The sequence below is a fragment of the Nematostella vectensis genome, chromosome 9 (assembly GCF_932526225.1).
Source record: "Nematostella vectensis chromosome 9, jaNemVect1.1, whole genome shotgun sequence".
Classification (NCBI taxonomy): Eukaryota; Metazoa; Cnidaria; class Anthozoa; order Actiniaria; family Edwardsiidae; genus Nematostella; species Nematostella vectensis.
This window is the reverse complement of record NC_064042.1, coordinates 4700403-4727130: the sequence shown is the minus strand read 5'-3', so window position 1 is coordinate 4727130 and position 26728 is coordinate 4700403. Positions and strand designations below refer to the sequence as shown.

The 26728-nt window shown below is 43.5% G+C and overlaps 2 protein-coding genes across 4 annotated transcripts; both read right to left on the bottom strand.

The window, feature by feature from the left end:
* Positions 1–167: 167 nt before the first annotated feature.
* On the bottom strand, positions 168–24987 carry LOC5510965 (putative beta-lactamase-like 1). 3 transcript variants are annotated; one of them, XM_032380216.2, is made up of 13 exons: positions 24609–24987; positions 17267–17379; positions 16710–16898; positions 10460–10600; positions 9883–10026; positions 8174–8295; positions 7104–7256; positions 6188–6319; positions 5729–5846; positions 5192–5258; positions 3124–3264; positions 2605–2711; positions 168–2129 (listed from the first exon to the last, which is right to left on the bottom strand). In XM_032380216.2, the coding sequence occupies exons 1-13, from the start codon at positions 24622–24624 to the stop codon at positions 1782–1784; spliced, it is 1791 nt and encodes a 596-aa protein (XP_032236107.2). In that variant the 5' UTR covers positions 24625–24987; the 3' UTR covers positions 168–1781. The 3 variants fall into 3 exon arrangements, with proteins under 3 accessions (XP_032236107.2, XP_032236109.2, XP_032236108.2); XM_032380218.2 differs by having other exon boundaries at positions 24605–24985; XM_032380217.2 differs by lacking the exon at positions 24609–24987 and adding an exon at positions 18921–19236.
* On the bottom strand, positions 10602–15161 carry LOC116617504 (alpha-2B adrenergic receptor). The gene has a single exon (XM_032380220.2). It carries the CDS (start codon positions 13192–13194, stop codon positions 12178–12180), a length of 1017 nt encoding a protein of 338 aa, XP_032236111.2. The 5' UTR covers positions 13195–15161; the 3' UTR covers positions 10602–12177.
* Positions 24988–26728: the final 1741 nt, after the last annotated feature.

Genomic DNA, 26728 nt, shown 5'->3' with positions numbered 1-26728 from the left:
ACCTCTGCTTAATTTCATACGCATTATAAAAAAATATTTCACGGTTCATTTAAGGTTAAATATCTTGTTATCGACAAAAGGTTTGGCTGTTATGTACAAAGTTCATCGCGGCATAAAGTTCAGGGATCGCTTTTATTCAAATATTGTCAATAACTAGTAGAAAGCACTGCAGGTTTTATTGACATTTTATTATTTTTTGCGGTCTTAACAATCGCTCATTCTGTTGTCTTGGTAACAGTCTCTAACTCTATCTGTTGTCTAGACAACAGTCACTCATTATATCCGTTGTCTTGGTAACAGTCTCTCGTGCTCTCTGTTCCCTAGTTTTAGTACTGTAGAGTATTTGGGGGAGGGGTTACCGTATTGACAGAATAACACTTGAGCAATACTGGTTTTTAAAAGTGTTATAAAAGGTGTCGTAGAAACGAAAAAGGAACGAAGCATTCTTCGTGTTATGAGGTGATTTTCTAGTCATTAACTCCCATCTGTCATCGAGTTCTGCTGAACTACTTGTGAGACTCGATACCAAAATCAGTATAAGAAGTACAATCTTTTATGCGTCGTTTATATCCTTTTCAAAAGTTATTCTCTCAAGTAGAAAGCCCTGCTCATCCCTTTAGCACGGATTATAATGTGGAGGTGCAAGTAGGACTAAGCATGTGCGTGTGCGGGGGGGGGGGGGGGGGGGGGGGGGGGTATGAATAGACCCCACGGAACTGCTGGGGTGTACAAAGACTCCAATGGGTTCGTCTAGTAAATTACCATTAAGTATCAAATTGCGTGCCTGGTACAGCCTTCCCTAAGATGTGTCACGCAACGCTGCCATCTTCACACTGTATGGCGTTACTGCGTGACCATCTAACAGCTTTTACATGTTTCATGTAAGAACTTGGTTTAAACATGATAATATCTAGTCTCTGGCATTGCGTGCTAGTAGATTTTATAGATTCCATTCCTGCCCAAGTGCGTTAGAAAAATAAACCAACAAGATGATTTATTGTTCCATATCAATTGTTGAGGATCACTATGACAAAGCACTTGTGTAAGCACGACAGCCACAAACAGAAAAAAAATCATAGTAATAAAAAGGACATTCTCGCGGAAAAAAACACCACAATCCAAATAAACGCAGTAGAAACTGTCTATACCTTATTTCACTCTGAAAATCCATGCCTCTTAACCCGCAGTGTTTCATGGGTATCAAATAAACAAAAAGTGTTAATAAAACACAGGTTAAGAAGTCAGCTTTTGTCCAACCCGTTTCTTTCTATTCCTATTTAAATATACCCTTAGCTTAATACTATTCTCCGAAAATATTAATTTTGTAATCACAGTTCAGCTCATTAATGGAGTGTTATGACCACGTATGTCTCATGAGAAATCAGGGCGGTCTTCCACAGGAGCTCGTGATTTAAGAGTTGAGCCGGGTGAGTTACTCTGTCGGTTATAAAAGATTTACCGCTGACAAATGGAAATTTACGTGAAAGATGGCATCACTATGAATGGTTGGTCGGATGATCGCGACCAACATCCAAGATAAATTGAACACATGATCGCGGCCAACACCCAAGGCAAATGGAACACATTATCGCGGCCAACACAAGGTAAATGGAACACATGATCGCGACCATCACCACATAGCCAATGGAACACATGATCATGACCAACACACGGCCATCAACACACGGCCGATGGAAGGCATAATCGCGGCATCTAACGTACGTTTGAACGTATGATTGCGACACCACCACGCGCCACCAGTTCGTGATGTCAAACACCTCTCACCTCACCCGCGTAAAATACGAGTATCCACTTGGGTGGGCATTGTACATGGTGAAACCGTCAGACAAGCCATCATCCGCGGAGGGTGGGTCGAACACGACGGGGTCATTATCCACACCCAAAGTAAACATCTCCTTGCAGCTCAGCCCTGTGTTTAGCCGGACCTTGAAGTGCAATGGGCGAGTGTAGTTGAGGAAAAAAAGATTGGCGTGGTTGACGGCGATTGCAAGTTTGGGTTGTTTATCCTCCCTGTTTATTGTTACGTCCATTCGCCTGATGATAGGAAGGCTGCTGTCTGCCTTGTAGAGACCAAGATATGGTCTAGTTTCTGGCGGAACTATGAAATCCTGAGAATAATAAAAAATAATTGGTGCGTTTGCTTGTAGGGAATCGTGACCACACATAATGTGGACAATAGAAAACATGAACGTAACCACCACAAAACGACCTATGGAACACATGATCGTAACCACCACATCCACCTATGAAACACATGACCGCGAGCACCATAATACGACCTATGGAAGAACACATGATCGCGACCACCACACGGCGACCTATGGAACACATGATCGTAACCACCACAAAACGACCTATGCAATACATGGTCGTAACCACCACAATACGACCTATGGAACAAATGATCGCGACCACCACAATAGGACCTATGGAACACATGATCGCAACCACCACAAAACGACCATGAAACACATGATCGTAACTTCCAACACGACCTATGGAACACACGATCGTAACTTCCAACACAACACATGATCGGGATCGTAACTACCACAACACGACGCAAGGAACACATGATCCTACCTGAGTAGATGCGTTGACCAGGGTGTCGTAGAACGTAGAGACAATCGATTCGAATTTCCGATTAATGTCCAGCTTTTTGTTACAGTTAGTACACATCAAGTTGAAGGCTGTAGACGAGAGATGCGTGCGCTAGTTTAGACTCAAAATATCTAGATAGCATTCATGATGCTGTAACATACGAATCTGTGGAAGATGGTAAAATTGATGCTGACTTAACGAGGATATCACTAGGGTAGTAGATGATGTTGATAGTGATGATGATGGCGAGTTTGGTGACGGTGATGAGAATGTTCAACGAATATGATGACGATGGTGATAATGATGATGATACTGAGGCAGATTTTGTGAACGATATTTGATTATTATTACTATAAAGATGATGGTAAGGATGTTAAAAAAGATGATGATGACGATGGAAAAGATGATGATAATGTCGACGATGATAGATGATGATGATTCTGATGATGATGATGATTACCATGATTACCGTCGCCACGGTAAAGCTCGTCTTATGCTCACCTAGCTTTAGCTCTGGGACCATCGCTAGGTATGAGTTGTAGCCGTACACATAACCTGTCTTCTCGTGTATCATCAGTCCATTGTACATCGTCATCTCCCATGGGGTGCCGATCATGTCCTTTCCATTCTTCAGAACGTATGCTTTAAGCAAACACAAAATCAATGTCTGAAACAGGCCTTTTACACAATAGAAGGAAGCGGAGAGGTACTAAGCATACTTCGCGCGTGGGAATCAGCGCGAAAGGAGACGCAAGTGGAGAAGGACGGAACGGTTCGTTTTCTTCCTTTTCCGCTTCGGTTTTCTTAGGGCTGACTTTCACACGCGCTTAAGCTCTCATTTTCCGTCTCCTTCCCTAGTGAAATGCCGGCTTTAGTCTCTATCGCGATTAAAAGTAGAGAGCCCATTAGGCATTCGGTCAACTTCACTTGAGCTGACCATCACCTAAGATAACCATCACTTTGGCTGACCATCACCTGTGATGACCATCACCTGAGATGACCATCACCTGAGATGACCATCACCTGAGCTGACCATCACCTGAGCTGACCATCACCTGAGATGACCATCACCTGAGCTGACCCTCACCTGAGATGACTATCACCTGAGATGACCATCATCTGTGATGACCACACCTGAGATGACCATCACCTGAGCTGACCATCACCTGAGATGACCATCACCTGAGATGACCATCACCTGAGCTGACCATCACCTGAGATGACCATCACCTGAGATGACAAACACCTGAGATAACTATCACTTGAGATGATCATCACCTGAGCTGACCATCACCTGAGCTGACCATCACCTGAGCTGACCATCACCTGAGATGACCATCACCTGAGCTGACCATCACCTGAGATGACTATCACCTGAGATGACCATCACCTGTGATGACCACACCTGAGATGACCATCACCTGAGCTGACCATCACCTGAGATGACCATCACCTGAGATGACCATCACCTGAGCTGACCATCACCTGAGATGACCATCACCTGAGATGACAAACACCTGAGATAACTATCACTTGAGATGATCATCACCTGAGCTGACCATCACCTGAGCTGACCATCACCTGAGCTGACCATCACCTGAGATGACCATCACCTGAGCTGACCATCACCTGAGATGACTATCACCTGAGATGACCATCACCTGTGATGACTACACCTGAGATGACCATCACCTGAGCTGACCATCACCTGAGATGACCACCACCTGAGATGACCATCACCTGAGATGACCAACACTTGAGATGACCATCACCTGAGATGACCATCACCTGAGCTGACCACCACCTGAGATGACCATCACCTGAGATGACCATCACCTGAGCTGACCATCACCTGAGATGACTATCACCTGAGATGACCATCACCTGAGATGACCATCTCCTGAGATGACCATCTCCTGAGATGACCATCTCCTGAGCTGACCATCACCTGAGATGACCACCACCTGAGATGACCATCACCTGAGATGACCACCACCTGAGATGACCATCACCTGAGATGACCATCACCTGAGCTGACCACCACCTGAGATGACCATCACCTGAGCTGACCATCACCTGTGATGACCACACCTGAGATAGCCATCACCTGAGATGACCATCACCTGAGATGACCATCACCTGAGCTGACCCTCACCTGAGATGACTATCACCTGAGATGACCATCATCTGTGATGACCACACCTGAGATGACCATCACCTGAGCTGACCATCACCTGAGATGACCATCACCTGAGATGACCATCACCTGAGCTGACCATCACCTGAGATGACCATCACCTGAGATGACAAACACCTGAGATAACTATCACTTGAGATGATCATCACCTGAGCTGACCATCACCTGAGCTGACCATCACCTGAGCTGACCATCACCTGAGATGACCATCACCTGAGCTGACCATCACCTGAGATGACTATCACCTGAGATGACCATCACCTGTGATGACCACACCTGAGATGACCATCACCTGAGCTGACCATCACCTGAGATGACCACCACCTGAGATGACCATCACCTGAGCTCACCCTTACCTAGGATGACACTCACCTGGTTTAAAGAACTCTTGTGTAACCCATCTAGAAAACATGGTATTCGACATCAATGCTATTTCCATCTGAAATAGAAATAATTGAAGGTGTTGTAAAGAAAAACCTGAATTAACTATAGGTTTAAGCTGGTGCTCCCAGTAAAAGAGCATAACACTAAACGTAATACGACTAATAGTGTTACCGTTACATATGACTGTCACGTAATACGACTAATAGTGTTACCGTTACATGTGACTGTCACGTATAATAGTGTTACCGTTACATATGACTGTCACGTATTACGAACAAAAAGTACCAAAAAGAGCCTCTGCGAGCAAAACAGCCTCTTTTCTCTGCCTAATCGGGCCTTGACGACTAACGCCTGGTGCGCGTGCAAGATTGCTCGCTCGTTTGTAGAACAAAAACCTCAACCTTAGTTAATTCGCGTACGGATAAGATAATACTTCCTGCATGGGTAAAACCAGTTCCTTTCCTGTACCTAACTGGCTTGATTAGATATTCGTGCGTGTTTACGCGTGTTTATTGTACAGCTTACCTTAGCTAAATCGCGCACGGATGAGAAAAGACCTCCTGCAGGGGCTAACCATCCCCAATCCTGCACCTGACTGAACTCGTCAAGACTCGTGTATCCAACTGGTATCTTATGCTTCTGGCTTCAAACAATCAATTGCTTCAGATAAGCATACACTGCTTGGTAAATTACATCACGCAAAACTGTACTGCAGTATAGGTTAAGGAAATTCAGTAGTAGTTCGGTGAGACTATTGAAGATAAGATATTTTATCTAAAAAAAAAGGATATAAGTAGCAAGAAAGAGATGGTTAAATTAGGGGAAAGGATAAGAAATAAGAGTAAAACAAATAAAAGTAGAACCTATAATTCATCTAGCAAAACGTGTGCGAAAAAATGAGCATTTACTTATTTACTTACTTAAAATTAAATAATGTGTAAACAGCAAGAAAGGTTACTCGTAAACAACCACAGTTAGGTGTACCTCTGGTTTATCGTGAATGCTGAGTCAGCCATATCGAGGGGCTGAAACACGTTCTTTGCCACCCAACTAGAGAAGTTACCTCCGCCATACGCCTGCGCGAGCGTCTGACCAATCAACGCCCAGCCGAGATTACTGCAACAAATCAGACTATCCATCATGTCTCATCTTGCTATAACACTAGCCTCGGGGGTCCTGTTACCATGACTGCCTTGTTAACCACAGAAATCCCGCGATGCTATTTTAATTCTTTCCCAGTTTTCTTACGTTTAGATACGCTTGCAGAGGAAGCTAGTACAACACAACAAATGGATCTAGCAAGGGCTATCAAATGTATTGACAAGCGAGACAAGCGAAGCCCTTAACAGCGGAGATATGTGAGGGATGTTTATTCCAAACGATTTACACGAGAAATTGAAGCAGTCCAGGGTCTTATCTAGAGAAAAATGCAGGGTGGGGGCCAGGGTCTAGTAAACTCCACTGACTACGAATCATTAACATTTAAGACAAGTCTTAGTGATTGTGGTTTGTCAGAGGACAATTCATATTCTTGACACAATTGTTTTTTTCCTCTGATCACAGTCTCTGTACTACCGCGACTAGCAGAGCTGAAACACGCAAGACAAGTTTCAGTACCGCGCGGTTAAACCAGCCCTTTTTGTTTTGAAATGGCGGCATTTTACCAGCAAACTGTCACATTTTGGCGAATGCTAAGAAAACTAGACCAAACTTACGGCTATAATTTTCTTCATGACTCTCTCATTATCAAACAAGTCTGTCATCTTTTGTACAGTATGGTTTGAATGCTGAACAGTAAGTCAAAACAGCGACTGAAGTCAGCCTTCTTACCTTTACTCGAACGATTCAACGCTACGATTGCAGAACACGCGCACGTGCATACGTAGTCACCGTGACTTACCTGTACTGTGGTTCGGTCCCAGGCTTCCTCTGTAGATTGAGGTTGCGGATTCGCCGTAGCATGGTACGATGGTCGTATGGGCAGAGGTTCGCGGGGGCTGGTGGGTAACATGGTGCCTCTCGTGGGAGACCGGAACGCTGGGTAGCGAGATCCCTGAGCAAAACGACAACACGATTAGTGACCAGCAGCGGAGCCATTGGTACCCAGTATGTATGGAAATATTATGGTAAAGCTAGTGTTACCGTTACACGTGACTGTCACGTAATACGAGTACTAGTGTTACCGGTACACGTGACTGTCACGTAATACGAGTACTAGTGTTACCGTTACACGTGACTGTCACGTAATGTGAGTACTAGTGTTACCGTTACACGAGACTGTCACGTAATACGAGTACTAGTGTTACCGTTACACGAGACTGTCACGTAATGTGAGTACTAGTGTTACCGTTACACGTGACTGTCACGTAATAAGAGTACTAGTGTTACCGTTACACGTGACTATCACGTAATACGACTAACAGTGTTACCGTTACATATGACCGTCACGTAATACGAGTACTAGGGTAATCGTTACACGTAACTGTCACGTAATACGAATACTAGTGTTACCGTTACTTGTGACTGTCACGTAATACGACTAATAGTGTTACCGTAACATGTGATTGTCACGTAATACGACTAATAGTGTTACCGTTACATATGACTGTCACGTAATACGAGTAATAGTGTTACCGTTACATGTGACTGTCACGTATAATAGTGTTACCGTTACATATGACTGTCACGTAATACGACCAATAGTGTTACCGTTACATGTGACTGTCACGTAATACGAGTACTAGGGTAAGCGTTACATGTGACTGTCACGTAATACGAGTACTACGGAAATCGTAATGGACGGGACTGCGTACTGAAAAGTCACTCTCATATGTACTTACGCTAGGGTAATGGTCGTATTACCGAAGGGATTGCGTACTGTAAAGTCACGCTCATATGTACTTACGCCAGAGTGATGGTCGTATTACCGAAGGGACTGCGTACTGTAAAGTCATTCTCATATGTACTTACGCCAGGGTGATGGTCGTATTAGCGAAGGGATTGCGTACTGTAAAGCCATGCTCGAAGTGGCTAATGGGCGTGTCCAGCCAGGATAAGCCTTTATCTTGATAAAGCTTGAAGAGCATCACAGCCTGAAGGACAAACAGAAGGCCATCAAAGATCCGAAGAAACCGGGTACTAACGCGAATTACCGTAAAGCTTTACTAGCAATAGCATCTGAGACTTCTGTAAAGGCCAGTATCAAAAACGCTACAGATTTTTAAATAAGCCCTTCTCTCTTCTATACAAAAAGGAAATAAGCCCCGGACTTATTAGGTGATTTACAGTGAATATTTGGATATACATTGTCCTTTTTGTCAGCCTTAGTTCATTAATTAGCAGAGTTTGAGCTATCTCCTAACACTAGCAGTCGCATATTTTCATTTTCTTTCCTAACCGTGAAACTGTTGTTAGAATATGATTTATGAGTCTGACAAATCTAATGAGCGTGTATGAGATACTGGTTAGATGGGTATTGACCAGGTGTCAGTGTAGAAGCTTTGTGAAAAAGATTTTGGTTAAAAGCGGGTATTGATACCATGGCACCTAGGGCGAAGGGGTGGGGGGTATAAAAGGGGCATCTGGGGTGAAGGAGAAGGTGTAAGAAGGGGACAGTGTGTAGGGTATGTAATAGTGGGTAGGGAAAGTATAGACCAGAGGCAGAAATGGCTGATAAGTTGTGCATGCTGATCAGAAAACAACAAAGGGTCAAGGAAATACTTGCACGTTAATGTATAATAAATGACAGTAAATATGAATGGGATATTTCGTAGAGCCCTAGTACGGGGCTTATTATCAGGAGGTAAGAACAGGTACTAGTCAAATGCGACGGAAAGTGGTAAAACTGGAAGCCGAGGGGTACTGAGGGGAACGTGAAAACAGGGTCCATAAATAAAGCCTCGATCAAACGGAGATAAGAGTCGGTGAGAGTTCCAACTTTCATGTCCGTTTGACTGCACTCAAACTCATCGACTCTCACCGACTTTCATTCGCTTTGAATATGTTCAAATTCGACATGAGAGTTGATCAGTGTTGGCGCCGTTTGATCGCGCGAAGGATAGAGTTGATGAGGGTATTTCAGTCAGCAGTTTTCATAAAAAGTAGAATTTAACGTGTAATTCCCGATTCAGTTTTTTAATCATAAGGTCAAATAATTATTTCAAATTCCAAATTTGTATGTTCATGATGAAAAGGGAACGCGTTTTTCCTTTGAAAGGACACGTGAGCAGCACAGCGCTTGTGTACAAGAGAGTAGCACGGGCTGGTTGTTTGACCACTCTGAAATCTCATCGGCTCTCATCAGCTCTCATCTCCGTTTGATCCAGGCTTACTGTCGAATCCGATGTATCGCGACCCGCGTTTTCAAAACACGATTTGTTTTGGTTTTCTGTTGCGTCAGTAAAACTATTCTAAGCTAATCAAAGTCTCGCAGTGTGCACTTCCCTGGCTATCCTCTGGACGAAACCCAGACAGTGTCGCGACAGAAAGCCAGGCAACTGCACTAGGCGAGAGATGGCAAGAATCTGATTGGCTTAGAATAATATGGCTGGCGGAACAGAAAATCGCAAGAGACAAAAACAAATCGATGTTTTGAAAATTTGGCGTCGCGATGAAACGGATTCGATAGAAAGGGTATGTTCGCGTTTGAGACGTGTGAAAATGGAAGTGTTAGCGCTCACCGTAATGACCTTGGATACGCTTGCACAAGGAAAGATGGTGTCAGGGGTGGGAGGGACGGGGGGATTTGCAGACTTGTCCATCACCCCGAAACCTCCGCTCCAGACCACCTCGTCCCGGTATACCAAGCTAGCGCTGACGGCTGTCTGAGATAGAAAAGAAAGAATGTGAGAAAGAAGCATATAAAAGTCGTTCATATCTGAAGAGAGAACTGTGCTTCGAAAGTACTTGGAAGTACAAGAAAAAGTTAAATAAGCTAATCACGCCACCGTTTTACGACCCGCATAATACCGAGTTACACAAAGCAGCCATTTTCATCGGCTAATTAAGCGAGTTATTGAATAATTTTGAATCATTTGTCCTCAATAAAGTAGCAGACTCCGTGAGTGGTAATTTTTGGAGTTCTCTTGCGAATAGGCCGTTATATTTTCAATGTAAACAATAACAGAGGTGTGGTTAGTTGATATTATGGAAATAGTGTCCTTGTACATAGTTTTAGATTCGCTTTTAATTCAACTGTTGTGATTGCAAAGAATTTTATGAAGCGATATGAAGCGTCACTGTTATCACGTAACTTACTGCTTTGCCTTGACGAATCTCCTGGGAAATCAGATCCTGTAACGACCGCAAAGACTCCTGGATGGTGTGTGGCAGCGTGTAGAGTTTCAGGGGCCTGGGCTTGAACGTGCATCCAAAATCTATACTCGAGGACCGACGGATCTAGAGACATAAGACCAAAAACATATGGTAGATTTAATTCAGGTACAAGTCGATAGTTAACAATAATATCACTACCAAAAATATTTTAAGCACTGTCACAATGAAAAACGTTTATTTTTCTTGTTATAAAATGCCTAAAATAGGTGAATATTTTCAAGTAAATAACAAATTTTTGACAAAAACATTGCCCTGAAGTAATCTGTAAAGGACCAGAGTGTTTCTTGAGGTACCCAGTAAAGGACCAGAGTGTTCCTTGAGGTACCCAGTAAAGGACCAGAGTGTTCCTTGAGGTACCCAGTAAAGGACCAGAGTGTTCCTTGAGGTACCCAGTAAAATACCGGAGTGTTCCTCGAGGTACCCAGTAAAGGACCAGAGTGTTCCTTGAGGTACCCGGTAAGGGACCAGAGTTTTCCATGGGGTACCCAGTAAAGGACCAGAGTGTTACTTGAGGTACTCAGTAAAGGACCAGAGTGTTCCTTGAGGTACCCAGTAAAGGACCAGAGTGTTCCTTGAGGTACCCAGTAAAGGACCAGAGTGTCCCTTGAGGTACCCAGTAAAGGACCAGAGTGTTCCTTGAGGTACCCAGTACAGGACCCGAGTGTTCCTTGAGGTACCCAGTAAAGTACCAGAGTGTTCCTCGAGGTACCCAGTAAGGGACCAGAGTTTTCCATGGGGTACCCAGTAAAGGACCAGAGTGTTCCTTGAGGTACTCAGTAAAGGACCAGAGTGTTCCTTGAGGTACCCAGTAAAGGACCAGAGTGTTCCTTGAGGTACTCAGTAAAGGACCAGAGTGTCCCTTGAGGTACCCAGTAAAGGACCAGAGTGTTCCTTGAGGTACCCAGTAAAGGACCAGAGTGTTCCTTGAGGTACCCAGTAAAATACCAGAGTGTTCCTCGAGGTACCCAGTAAAGGACCAGAGTGTTCCTTGAGGTACCCGGTAAGGGACCAGAGTGTTCCATGGCGTACCCAGTAAAGTACCAGAGTGTTCCTCGAGATACCCAGTAAGGGACCAGAGTTTTTCATGGGGTACCCAGTAAAGGACCAGAGTGTTCCTTGAGGTACTCAGTAAAGGACCAGAGTGTTCCTTGAGGTACCCAGTAAAGGACCAGAGTGTTCCTTGAGGTACCCAGTAAAGGACCAGAGTGTCCCTTGAGGTACCCAGTAAAGGACCAGAGTGTTCCTTGAGGTACCCAGTACAGGACCAGAGTGTTCCTTGAGGTACCCAGTAAAGTACCAGAGTGTTCCTCGAGGTACCCAGTAAAGGACTAGAGTGTTCCTTGAGGTACCCGGTAAGGGACCAGAGTTTTCCATGGCGTACGCAGTAAAGGACCAGGGTGTTCCTTTAGGTACCCAGTAAAGGACCAGAGTGTCCTTTGAGGTACCCAGTAAGGGACCAGAGTGTTCCTTGAGGTACCCAGTAAAGGACCAGAGTGTTCTTTGGGGTACCCAGTAAGGGACCAAAGTGTCCCATAGAGTGCCTAGTAAGGGATCAGGGTGTCCCTTGTATGAAGAACCCAGTAAGGGGCTAGAGTGTCCCTTGGAGTACTCAGTAAGGGACCAGAGTGTTTCTTGGATTGTTATGATGTTCGGTTTCGATAATGTCTCATGATCACTCTTCTAATCACTTTCCTTATCCGTACACTGCGTATAAAGTATATAAACGGATGTAGACTGGGTGCCGCTAGTAAAAGCGTCACCAAGAAAGGCATCAAGATAATCTCGAGATGCTCGGCTTCACCATTTGCTGCGTTTAGTAAATAGAGGTTGAATAGGGTTATTGGTGCGAAGCTGAGAGCTAAGGTCATTGCCACGAAAAGTAACGTTTTGAGAGCTTTGCGCTCGGACTTGGTGTTAATCAAAGGATTCAGGCGCTTTTCTTCTGCGACGATAGCAGCACTGTGTTTGGAAGATATGATATAAAGACGCATATGCAAGGCGACCATGGTAGTACAGATACCGAGAATGTAGACCCACCATACAATCATGATACTTGGGACATATGGGGGCAAAAATACACATAACAGAGCAAGGGTACCACAACCAGCAATAGAGGTCTTAATGGCAGCATACGTCCTTCTCTTGGTAACGATAGCAAAGTATCGGAGCGGCCGCGTGATTGAGATGTATCTATCAACAGTGATGAGGCAAAGTGAAGTGAGACCCGAAGTCAGGGAGAACATAGCGCAAATGTCTATGAAAATCTTGCCATCTGTTCGACATAGTTTACCATAAGGCTGCAATAGGGCGCGGTATAGGCTGACCGCGTGAGAGGGCTGGATAACAAGACCAGTCAGCGCATCATTCGCGGCGAGGCTAACAAGAAGAAGGTTGGCAGGAACTCGAAGTTCACGGACTAGCGCGATGGCCAAAATAACCAGCGCATTACCGCCAATAGACAGTAGCGGGAGAACAAGATTAAGAATCAGAAGGAACGAAGTTAACTCCGGATAGTTGCTGGCAAATATTTGGTACTTGTGCAATGATTCTTCTTTCTTCAAGAAGACATGAGCAAATATTATGCAGGAGTCTGACATATTGGTTTGGTTCTCAGAGGATTGGGTGGATAAAGTCTCACTAGATACTGTCAAGCTCATGTCTTTTCCCCTGTAAATATCGGTGCGACAGCAAGCAGGAAAAGCTCTAATTCATCTTAACAAAGCCATCTATTTTTAAATGCAATACGATTACAACCTTGAACTTGGCAGAGTTATCCCTTTTTCTCTTAAATCATCTGCACAGTGCTAACTGTTAAATTGTTGCCACGTATGATCAAACCAGACGCGAGGACCAAGTCTTGACCGGGTGAAAAGTACAAAGAAGGAGTCTGATTAATTTAAAATCCCTCTTTTCATTGATCCAATCGAATGGTTATTCGTATAACGATGTTTGGTTTGATATATTGTTCACAGTATATATTTTGAGAGACAACCAACTGGCATGGCCCACGCTCAAATTAATCTGTAAAAAAATATGTTCCTCTAAACTCGGTATATGTGTTAATTGATGTCTGTTATGTTAATGAACCGATGCTTAATTAAACCGAACGGATATGGGAATAAGAAATAATAAGAAAACGGGCAACAGAAGGTGAATCACATGTATCACAGCATAACGCCATATTATTTTACTGCTTCAATGTACTTCCAAATTCTTTGCAAATATTCGTCAGCGAGAAATAGGCATATTTAATATGAAAATAAAAGCTATATGAGCGGGGAAGAAATCAAATTTGGTTAGCTGGAGGCTAAGTTTGGGCAGTGATCAAGCCGGTACTCGTCATGAACGTTTAACAATGTTTTAATGGACTGGTTGTTAAATTGAATTGTTTAAATTCGATTTCTAAATTAATAACCTATTAAGTTAAAATTGTCAATTCGAGTTAAAGCCGAATAAATTGCGCAATTAAGCAATTTTCGCACTCTCATTAAAGCACTGTCCATTTCACTTATTATTAATTCCCACCTACAGAGAATGAAATCGGGATAGCACCTTGTAAAACTCATGCCCTGTTCTACATGCACTCAACGCGACTAACGTAAAAGGTAAAAATCTGGAAAAAAATCGTTAAAAGTCAAAATTGGGAAAAATCGTTGAAAGTTAAAATTGGTAAAAATCGTTAAAAGTAAAATAGTGGACAAAAATTGGAGAAGTGAAAATCGTGAAAAAAAATCTAAGAAGTGAACATCGGAAAAAAATGTAAGGAGTCAAAATCGGGAAAAAAGTAATAAACGAAAATCGGTAAATTCTTGTGCTTGCCTCTCTTCATTCTCAACGGCTTTCTACTTCAAGGGCACGTTTGGTTTCAGGCGGGTTACCTTTTTTAATACCACCTTCTCTGTTTCCTTTTTCATATCCGTACCGCGCAGGGGAGCCGTCACGCGGTCTACTGGGACACACCGGGTAGCAACTGGGACACACCGGGTAGCACACTCTAAACATTAACAGCTCTCAAGTGGAATAAAAACACCTGATTCCATTATTGGCGCACAGCAACCTCAGTTGCAAACTGCGCAATACGCCCTCGCGGGGCCTTTTGGAGGAGGAGTCTTTCGTGTTTATTTTCGCGAAACTCGTAAAAGACCCGTTAGCCGGATCTTTATTAGAGAAATTGTATGTTGGATAAAAGGTTTCCTGTGGCGATTTGTGGGCTGAAAGTCTTACAAAGATAAAGAGCCGAGCAGGCATGCCCATGGAAAACAAGAGCCTCCCTTCCCCTGAGCACGTCCATCTACTATAGCACAATACCATACAAATAACACAAACTGATACCATAGATACAAATAACACAGCCTACGCCTTATGATTTTCAAGCGTGACCCTGAAGTGTGCCCCTTTTGAACGCCCATTACCCTCCCCTTACAAAAAACGCCGGTCATCTCTTTCCTGATTCTGATAACGATTTTTCCCACAGATGTGGTCTGCTATCGTAGCGCCTTTTATGCCATCGCACGCGACCTTCCATATGAATAATAACACCGCCACTCTCCCCCACTTTAATCTTTGTTAATATTACTTGTTCCGGAGCGGCCCTTGTTCTAGTGCTTGCCTCGTAACGCCCGTCCCTCCCCCCTTATCCCCCCCATAATTCTACTAAGCTTACTTGTTCATGTGTGGCCCATGAGCTTGCCTCTGTAACGCCCGTCCCTCCCCCTCACCCCCCTAATTCTACTAAGCTTACTTGTTCATGTGTGGCCCATGAGCTTGCCTCGTAACGCCCGTCCCTCCCCCTTATCCCCCCCTAATTCTACCAAGCTTACTTGTTCATGTGTGGCCCATGAGCTTGCCTCGTAACGCCCGTCCCTCCCCCTTATCCCCCCCTAATTCTACTAAGCTTACTTGTTCATGTGTGGCCCATAAGCTTGCCTCGTAACGCCTGTCCCTCCCCCTTATCCCCCCTAATTCTACTAAGCTTACTTGTTCATGTGTGGCCCATGAGCTTGCCTCGTAACGCCCGTCCCTCCCCCTCACCCCCCCTAATTCTACTAAGCTTACTTGTTCATGTGTGGCCCATGAGCTTGCCCTGTAACGCCCGTCCCTCCCCATCACCCCCCTTAATTCTACTAAGCTTACTTGTTCATGTGTGGCCCTTGAGCTTGCCTCGTAACGCCCGTCCCTCCCCCTTACCCCCCCTAATTCTACTAAGCTTACTTGTTCATGTGTGGCCCATGAGCTTGCCCTGTAACGCCCGTCCCTCACCCTCACCCCCCCTAATTCTACTAAGCTTACTTGTTCATGTGTGGCCCATGAGCTTGCCTCGTAACGCCCGTCCCTCCCCCTTATCCCCCCTAATTCTACCAAGCTTACTTGTTCATGTGTGGCCCTTGAGCTAGCCCCTTTAACGCCCGTCCCTCCCCCTCACACCCCCCCTAATTCTACTAAGCTTACTTGTTCATGTGTGGCCCATGAGCTTGCCTCGTAACGCCCGTCCCTCCCCCCTTATCCCCCCCCCTAATTCTACTAAGCTTACTTGTTCATGTGTGGCCCATGAGCTTGCCTCGTAACGCCCGTCCCTCCCCCTCACCCCCCCTTAATTCTACTAAGCTTACTTGTTCATGTGTGGCCCATGAGCTTGCCTCGTAACGCCCGTCCCTCCCCCTTATCCCCCCTAATTCTACTAAGCTTACTTGTTCATGTGTGGACTATGAGCTTGCCTCGTAACGCCCGTCCCTCCCCCTCACCCCCCCCCCCCCCCCCCTAATTCTACTAAGCTTACTTGTTCATGTGTGGCCCATGAGCTTGCCCTGTAACGCCCGTCCCTCCCCCCTTATCCCCCCCTAATTCTACTAAGCTTACTTGATCATGTGTGGCCCATGAGCTTGCCTCGTAATGCCCGTCCCTCCCCCTTATCCCCCCTTAATTCTACTAAGCTTACTTGTTCATGTGTGGCCCATGAGCTTGCCCTGTAACGCCCGTCCCTCCCCCCTTATCCCCCCCTAATTCTACTAAGCTTACTTGTTCATGTGTGGCCCATGAGCTTGCCTCGTAACGCCCGTCCCTCCCCCTTATCCCCCCTTAATTCTACTAAGCTTACTTGTTCATGTGTGGCCCATGAGCTTGCCTCGTAACGCCCGTCCCTCCCCCTCACCCCCCCTAATTCTACTAAGCTTACTTGTTCATGTGTGGCCCATGAGCTTGCTTGCCTGCTATCGCACGTGACTTTCCATATGAACAAGGCTGTCATGACAACAGAAAGCATGGACAGCATGATAACGAGGGTGAGTAGAGTGCTATGGCTGCACCGCCGTCTTCGCTCCTCCTTCAGGATGTACTTGGTCGTGCCGGCGGGAAAGTCGTGATTCTAAAAAAACAGATATAATATCCCTTACGGACTGTGTGCGTCTTAGGGAGTGGATAATTTTGCCATTGTTTTATGACCCAAGAGAATCAATTAGTACCTGTCGGTCTGAGCAAACGAGAACAAAAAGATCATTATTATACAGCGTTTTGAGAATATTTTTTATTGTAAAGTTTGTTTTTGAGCAGACAAATCAACTAACGAGAGTTTGAGAGAGAGAATGAGAGGATTTCAAATCCTGATGAAGGCAGCATTGCCGAAACGTCGAGACAATCACTGCACAGGACTAAAAACACCACTACAACTAATGAGAGTCCCTCCCCTCCTCCTCCAGCAAACTCTGGTTACTCGCGATAGCTGGCTTTGTTTACCTGATTCATGGCGTCAAGTAATTCAACGTCGCTTGGCACGACATGAAATGTACCGTTATGGTACGTGTCACTGTTTGGTCCCTCGTGATACAGCTCCACACTTTCCGATGAACCTGCAGCAGACGGAGTCAGTCAAAGAAACTAATACTGAAACTGCTCGAATAAGCGCCTCGGCCAAATAAGCGCCTTACCCAAATAAGCGCCTCGGCCAAATAAGCGCCTCACCCAAATAAGCGCCTCACCCAAATAAGCGCCTCACACAAATAAGCGCCTCGCCCAAATAAGCGCTTTGCCCAAATAAATTACGCTTTTCACAATAAGACTATACATTACACAGACTAATTGATATTTAAATACGGCAAAAGGAGATCCACCAATGACGAGAAAACCATCTGACGGACTTGATGTAACCTCCACATGTCACACCACTGCAGTTTCTAGAGAAAACCTTTGCCTTTCAAACAATTTCTTTATGATCGAGTTTATCGATGGCAAATGTAAAGCAAATATTTGCTTTACAATATCCTTCCATCTTCTCTATTGTGGTATTTTACGAAGGCATTTCAATCACATTTCGCGAAAAATTTATTTAATTTGATTTTATGAACACTTGAGGGTGTGGTAGTGTTTTGTCTCTACCTTGCTGTCACGGTTTTCTTGCGGTTATTTCACGGCCATCTCCTGGTTATTTTACGGTTTTGTTCTGGTTATTTTGCTACTATGTCACGGTAGCTTTGCGGTTAAGTCACGTTTATTTTGTGGTTTTAATGATTATCTCGCGGTTATGTCGCGGTCATGTCGTGATCATTTTGACTATTTCACGGTTATATTACAGGGATTTGCGCGATTTTCTTGGGGCAATATCACGATTAGGGTGGTTGACTATGCCACCAAAATCTCGTCATTTACTTCAAAGAGTCCTCAGAAGACTATTAATCCAGCTTGATTTTCGCGAGATTAAATCAAACAATTCAATCATAGGACATGTTCTGCTATCTTAATAATACTGCATCTGGTGTGTGTGCAAACCGTTAAAATATGCGTTAACAGTAACGAAACAAAGCGCCCACAAAACATTACAACTCCATGAATCAAAGGCGGTAAAATGTATAGTAAAACACGGGAGATTTTGCAATCAATCTACCGGCGTCTTAATTTAACAATCTTTAAGTTACTCAAATGAGTAAATTTGTATTTCGGGTGGCATTCAAATTCAGCGTATAAAAGAGCAAGAGCAGGACTTTATAAAAGCGCAGAACGAAATGTAGTATTGAATATTTAAATGGAACAAGTTTTATGCCAGCACTTTCTTTTGGTATTGCTGCGCGCGAAATAATAACTTGAATGAAATACAAAAATGCTAATAACTTATAAACTTGAGGTAGCCCTTATCGCTACAAGCTACTTATCGGGGCTGTGCCAAGTTCAGGTTTCGGTCGATTGTACAACTACTTTCTTAATGTAGGCATTGAAACAGCCGGATATTTCCTTTAACATTGGTGAGTTCTAAGGTTCTAAGGGGAACAAATAGAGAAGTGTATCTGACGCCGGAGAACGTCCCTCATGGATATAATCAAACCGAAGTCATGTCTACACATCATAGCGCTAACGTATACAGCCAACGCCATCGGCAATGAGTTAATGCGCGCATTACCTTCAGTATTTAGAGGATTTCTGTGCAGCTCCCGTTTTAAAGAGTACTGTCCCACATGGGTAAGAGAAATGAGAACAACAAGCGCTTCGATTATGGCAGATCTCTACTCCAGCTGTTCAAATTCCCAGGGTCTACTTTGCCTTCTTGTGTTTGCACTACAAGCGGGACTAACCCCTCCTCTATAAAGATAACTCTGAGTCCAAATTCATCGCGCCGATCGCGAGATAACAGGGTTCTTATACTTTCGTATGGTGACGTCAACACCCCATCATAATACACTCCACAGGAGGAACATTACTCTAGATCATTATTGCTGCAAAAAATAACACCCAGAGCTGCAAGACAAACATTTGTCGCATAGTCAGTGTCTGGTTCTAGCTGTGCCCCGCTGGCAGTTCATTTGCAAGCAGGGTGGGGTAGGTTGGGGACTTGGCGCGAAAGCAGTTCATTTGCAAGCAGGGTGGGGTAGGTTGGGGACTTGGCGCGAAAGCAGTTCATTTGCAAGCAGGGTGGGGTAGGTTGGGGACTTGGCGCGAAAGCAGTTCATTTGCAAGCAGGGTGTAGTAGGTTGAGGGATAAGATCAAAAAAGGTTTTTGAATAAAGAGGGTTGGGACAGGTTGGGGACCTTGCAAGGAGGGCTAGGGCAAGGGCTAGGGCAAGTTTGGGGCTAGGCGCGAAAGGCATTGCATTTGCATGGAGGGTGGAGTAGGTTGGGGCTAGGCGCGAAAGGCATTGCATTTGCATGGAGGGTGGAGTAGGTTGGGGCTAGGCGCGAAAGGCAGTTTGTTTGCATGGAGGGTGGAGTAGGTTGGGGGCTAGGCGCGAAAATATCATCTTCCGTTGTTTCTGACCTTTTTTTTTTCACGGCACTTCTCAAAACCTGGTGTCGCTAATTTTGCTAGAGAGGATGCGAAATTAGATTTTTATATTTTATTGTATTTATATAATTGCGTTTTTTTTGTATTTATAACAACTTTAGTACATCTGACAAAACAGAGATCAAAGCAACGACTTCATGACAACACCAGGAAATGGGTACGGAAATTGGAATGCTTTGTAAATGGCACAAAGGACGATGAACTCCAGAACTATGTCATAAGTTGCACACAGCCAAAAAATACACTGAAGAAAGCCACGTGAAAGTTTGTAAATAATGGAGCTCCAGCTCATGCGTGAAATCAATTGTAATTTAGGTCAATTAGAATGTTCCCTCGTAAGGAAAAACATAAACGCCACAGAATCAAGTTTGAAACGGCCTTGGACACTTCAAGGCAAGTGACAGGATGTCAACGGACTAGAATGCTATCTTATATAAATTTTTGAATCAAATTGGCCATCAATGCAAAGTGTAATGTATAAAGACCGAGGTGGGGTGTCGACGAACTATAACACAATCTTATACAGGGTTAATAATCGCGTTGGCCATAAATGCATCGATTCATGCGTAAAAGCGACCGAGCTGATCAGCTCTCTTTAAGAACTTCCGTTGCAGCTTAAAGCACAGTGTATAATCTACACTAAGATATTTCATAAAGGTTTATCTCTGCAGGGTCTAGATCAAAATAACTAGGAGAGAAACAGATGTTTTAATACTTTTCTGAGATAATGCTGAGACTTTTTTCTTTTTTTTTGCAATTTTTTTTAATGAAATTTTCTGGCATACTAGAAGTTATTTCTTTTTAAGTGTAACGCCAGAATATTACTAAAATGAGGAGATTTTCGTATATATATTCATTGAATGCCTATTCGGGCAAAGAAACAAAATGTGTATTTTTGATATTTGCAACTTTTACACTTTTGTCTGAAAATGCATTGTGTGAAAAAAATATTAAAATTTACACGTAAAACCTTTTCATTCACTTATTAGTAAAAAGACAATCATCTCTTGGTATTTCTGGAATTTATTGTTCAAAGACATCTATCTAGTAGTACTAATATACTGAAATAACATTTAAGCCTCGTAAAACAACGCCATCATCGGCTGATCGCCCAACATTGCTTCCCGTTTGACCCAATGACATAATAAGTGTCGTCTAGCTACTTTGCGGCATCGTTCAACAATGTCACACCGCGGCCATCTTGGTTATTATCATTTCTGCGTACAACACAACATTGCTTGGGCTCAACAATGCTGCGTGTTTTACAGCAATGATCGGTCTGGTTTACACTGCTCTATTGTTTTCGGCGGGAGCGATGAAGTCCATGAAGCCCTGGCGTTCGCTTTGCGCTGAAACATTAAATCACTCTAACGATGGAATTATCCATGGTTAAACCACAATAATACACTTATCACACTAAATACACCGAAGAGTCCATCACCACTAATGATACATTAAGAGGATTATGAGAAAATCCGAATTCCAAAGCATCGTCTAATGTTCGGTTCAACACATGCCAAGAGCAACAATGCGCTTCCCGAGAGGCCTGGACATATCGCGGTTAATTGTCGCGAATTCGCCCCTCCGAAGCTCGCGTTCCATCTGATCTGTGGGGAATATCATCAGGCGCAATGCGCTTGGAAACGAAACCTTGTTATAGAGGTTTGGGTCCCGGCAAAAGCCGCCAGATAAAGACTTGGTTACGTTATTGTCTTTAAAGCGTATTTTGTAAAAAAAAAAAAAAATTAGTAGGAGTTTTCTGTTCTATCAACAAGAATTCAGTCATCAAAGGGTGCTTTGGTCCAGTAAATGCATTTTCTGTAATAAATATTGCTATTTAGGAATAGCTTCCCAAATCAGCTGAAAGTAATCGATGCTTTCTCACGCTTGGTGTTTTGTTATGATGACATGGCTACTGACAGAGAACTCTTCGAGGGAAACTAATGATTTGTTGATGCTTTGTTGATTCAGTGTGATAAGATATCATGGCGCGCTTGGATGGCCGAATCATACAGATGCTGCCTCGAAAAGGAACGGAGTTTCGTTTTTTTTTTTTAAATCTTGCCCCAGGAGCAAGGCTGAGCAAGCTTTTTTTTTTTTTTGGTGTACCCTGGTTTAAACGCTGAGCATGTGCTAGATACTGCAGTTTATTCCTTTAGATTTCCTTTACCTTATATTCAATATTGAATATCGTAGTAAACGTTATATTTGTAATTAATAATACAAATTAAGATATCCAAAAGGGTTGAGCAATGGGGAGTAAGAGTGAACGAGGAATATGAACTAGAAATATGGACTTGGCCGTAAAACGGAGAACAGAGGGGAACAAATGGGAGCAAGGGTGAGCAAGGAATTTAGCCTTGACTGAACAACGGAGAACAGGGGTGAGCAAATTAGAGCAAGGGTGAGAATGGAATATTGACATTACCGAAAATGTAATGTAAGGTATCTATTTTTGAGTTGACCACCCGATGCCTGTGCCAAGAAAAATAAAAGTCTAGAATCTGAAATTACCCTAAGAAATTCGAGAAGAGTAGCTTACGGGAGGTTTAATCACGGTATTTTCTCAAGTCTACTAAATATCTTAGATTTCGTGCATTTCAATGTAGCTAACTTTTGTTGTTCTGTGCACAAAAAATGGCATATGCACGTGCATGACTGGACAAAGAAGTACGTAAAAGCAAAAGGCAGCCATGTAGACCTAGGTCGTAGTGTGCTGCACATGATGGAGACATCACTAACAGAGACAAAAATGCTTGCTCACTCTTGCTCCTGGGAGCAAGAGTATAAAAAAGCAACCCCGTTCCTATCCCAGGCATGGTATATTTATTCGGGGGAGGAGATCATTTAATTTTTTATTTAATAAATTTTTAAAGATATTAAGTGCTTTCCCTCAATAAAAAAAACGTCATCTATCTCTATCTATTCATTTTAGTTCCCTTCTAATGTACATTTCCATCGTCATCGGAAGCGCATTTCGTTCAGTTTATTCGGGTAAGGCGCGACTCCAGACACTCACGCAGGAAAGACAGGTATCTACATTTTTATCGCACGTCACTTGTCGGGGCATAGGCCACCCTTCCCCCTCCCCCCTAGATCAGTAGTCTTCTACTATCATCGCGCGCCACTTGTCGAAGCATAGGACACCCTTCCCCTCCCCCTCCCCCTAGGTCAGTCGTCTTCATTACCATCGCGCGTCACCCGTCAAAGCACACCCCTCCCTCTCCCCCTAGGTCAGCCGTCTTCATTACCATCGCGCGTCACTCGTCAAAGCACACCCCTCCCCCTCCCCCCATGTCAGTCGTCTTCATTACCATCGCGCGTCACTCGTCAAAGCACACCCCTCCCCCTCCCCCCATGTCAGTCGTCTCCATTACCATCGCGCGTCACTCGTCAAAGCACACCCCTCCCCCTCCCCCTAGGTCAGTCGTCTTCATTACCATCGCGCGTCACTCGTCAAAGCACACCCCTCCCCCTCCCCCTAGGTCAGCCGTCTTCATTACCATCGCGCGTCACTCGTCAAAGCACACCCCTCGCCCTCCCCCTAGGTCAGTCGTCTTCATTACCATCGCGCGTCACTCGTCAAAGCACACCCCTCGCCCTCCCCCTAGGTCAGTCGTCTTCATTACCATCGCGTTACACTCGTCAAAGCATGAAACACCCCCCCCCCTCCCCCTAGGTCAGTCGTCTTCATTACCATCGCGTTACACTCGTCAAAGCATGAAACACCCCCCCCCCCCCCCCCCTAGGTCAGCCGTCTTCATTACCATCGCGTTACACTCGTCAAAGCATGAAACACCCCCCCCCCCCCTAGATCAGTCGTTTTCTATTACCATCGCGTTACTCGTCAAAGATATTATGGAGGTGGTAATTTGTAGATCCTTATCTTGGCGTCATTAGCAATTATCTGATACGATTAGATAAGAATAGCATCAACATCTCAGGGACTCGCGATCAACACAGCTTCTTCTCCACAAGCCATGGAACTATGCACAAAATCTCATCAAGAGTCGGACAGAAAACACGTGAAAACAACACACCAAGTCACCCCTCCCCATATAAAAAAGAATAAGGCACAAATAGCTGCAAATACTTGGGATGTTTAGACGATCGGCTATGCGGTACCCCGAGGCCATGTGCAATTATCGCCAGTAACTCTAAAATAAGCGAGCCTGCAACGAAATGTTTTCGAATGACAAAACAATCTCTAGAAGATTCGAGTTCTCACAATTCTAACAAATATTGTGCTAACGGATAATTGTGTCCGCTACAGGCATACCAAGCCTACTGTTGGCAATTTTGGTAGCGATTTTAGATAATGTTTTCGTGGTAAGGTAATATCCATTAGTACATTATAAATACATTTGTCGTACGGAGAGTGTAAGTGTTAAAGGCTTATTATTGTCAGTTTTATGAGTTTTAAGGGTAATGGCATCGATAATTTATAGCTTGGTTTTTGTCCAATGGAATGTTATTATGTCCGCGAGCGGTCTTTGTTAAAAGCCCGTCTTAATGGCACCTCGCTATATCGGCTTATATAATCGGGCCGCTAAAAGCTCTATCACCACCATCAAATCCCGTCTGAAACGCATAGACAATAACCACTAAACCTTTCAACAAAATGAAACTCTAAAAACAGTGAGAAGTAACCCTTAAATGATGAGGCATATATAGTTATTATATATAATTATAGTATAGTCAACCCTTAGTTTCGATATAACGTATATTGCATAGTTACTTAAATCGCGAATAACACAGAACATAAAGAAGTAAAGTAAACGGTAGAGACATAAGATATATTTTACCTGCCTTTCAAGCTAGCCATCGGGAGCTTCTTCACTTATTTGCCCTCTTCTTCTTTTTGTGACTAAGATGGAAGTACGGTGATTCTGGTGCAAATTAAGAAGCGTTTTAGAAGCGGAGTCTAACGTGCCGTGATGTGTTCCGAGTTTGCTCAAGCGTTCAGGTCTCTTTTCGCGTGACCTATTCCACGAGAACTTCGCAAATGGGTGTCAGCATTAAATGAGTTTATCGGGCCATTTATGAACGTTGCGCGCACGGAGCGTCTCTCTGAACCACAACCTTTACATGGGATCCTTCTCCTATATAGTCATGACAAAATGATGGCTATTAGTATTTGAATCAGCAAGAAAAGATAAACCGCACACTGAGAGAAGGTGTGGGATTAGGGCTCATGGTCGTCCTTGTAGACGAAGTGGGAGGTACAAAGAATGTATTATTTACGTGATGCGTGAAACTCGCTTCTATTAAAGAAGGCCAATCACGCCGCCATTTTATCCTCCCGCTAAATTCCGAGTCGCACAAAGCATCCATTTCCATCGGCTAATTTAAGCGAGTAACCCAATATATTTTCAATCAAATACTGTTAATAACTTATCAGACTTCATTCGTAGATTGATATTTCGTAGATTTCTTGCAAATAAACCGTTGTATTTTTAATGATAAACAATAACAATGGAGTGGTTGATACACATTCTGTAATCGCTTCGGGTGCATGAAACAAAGCACAAGGCGAAAAGGTCGATATGTTGAATTCTTCACCGGCTATTGAGGGTGTATGATAGCACCAAACCACCCCCACCACATGTGCGCCGACTCGATCGTCTGTAAACTGTTAGGCGATAGCTTACGTACCAAACTATATGATACATTCGTAACGTATATTATGCCCTTTCTCTCTCAATCCCCCGGGTCTTTTACTCTCAAAAGCGAACAACCTGCTCTTTCCTTTTTATGGAAAATACAGTGCCAAGAACGGGAAAATATTTTAAGATAAGTCCCAGGGGCTTATTAGAACGTTTACGGTATGTGTTTTAAGTGTTCTATTGCGTTTTTCATTGGCCGTTTTATACCCAACAAGCTGACATTGCTTGCACGATTGTATTAAAACAAGATTTAATTTACGGAAGAGCTTGTAACAAAACAAGTTATTTTCTTTTTTAAATGGAAATAGTTACATCTTTGTATTAATTAATTATCATATGAATATTTGGTTACATTAAATGAAATAAATAAATTTATTTAATTACTTATATGTAACATAAATATTTATTTTGTATTGCTTTGATTTATTCTTCTTTTTAAAATAAAAATGTTTACAATATTGTATTAATTAATCAACATAGTTTTCATATAATACAGGCTGATTTTACTTTTACGGCAACACGAAAACTAAAAAAACACTGACTTCTGCATTGCAAGTTACCCTTTATTATCAACCTAATATGTGCCAAGTTTGATCCTAGCGTGGCCCACGGGGAACCTAAAACTTCATGCGCAAACAAGAGACGCAGCTTTTGATACATCCTATTTAGGTAACTTTATCTGATCAAACAAAATGCAGTTTAACACGAATTAAACTCGTCGCGTTTTCAAAGCGGAAAGATTTCTAAAACCCCTCAAACGCACAATACTCGATCTGAATCTCTAGTTCCTATATCATTAAAGTTGGCTAGTGCCTTTTTTATTCTGCACGATCATAGGCTGATGGTAGGTGCGTCGTAAAACAATAAACGCTTAATCTCTAAAGCCCTTTGAAGGGGGGAGGGGTTATCTAAAGATTTTGGTAAAGGGGTGTGTCGTGTGTTTATCTCGTAACTTAACAGAAACCAATAAAAATAACGAAAGCTCGCAAGTTCAAAGCGTGCTCATCAAATGTTTTTTTAAGGAATTTTGGCACTCACTATTAGTTAAGAAGCAAATTTATACCCCCAAAAGACACCAAGTATGGGTACTTTGTAATGTACTTTGTAATCTTTGTTTATCGAGGGTAGCATATTTAACCGAATATACAGTTTTCTAACATATGGCCCTCGGTTAGTAAGCACTGTCACTGGGGGTGGTCACTGCCAGAGGGTTTATTGCGTCCCCAGTGGTTCTTTTACGTCCCTTCGGTTAAGGTTAGTGTA

Coding starts and splice junctions, on each gene's coding strand:
- LOC116617504 (XM_032380220.2), bottom strand. CDS start 13,194: ATGAGCTTGACAGTATCTAGTGAGACTTTATCCACCCAATCCTCTGAG.
- LOC5510965 (XM_032380216.2), bottom strand. Junction 5,259..5,728: donor CCGTGCGCGATTTAGCTAAG/GTAAGCTGTACA, acceptor TTTCTATTTCAG/ATGGAAATAGCATTGATGTC. Junction 3,265..5,191: donor ACAAGAGTTCTTTAAACCAG/GTGAGTGTCATC, acceptor GTTTGCTTAAAG/CATACGTTCTGAAGAATGGA.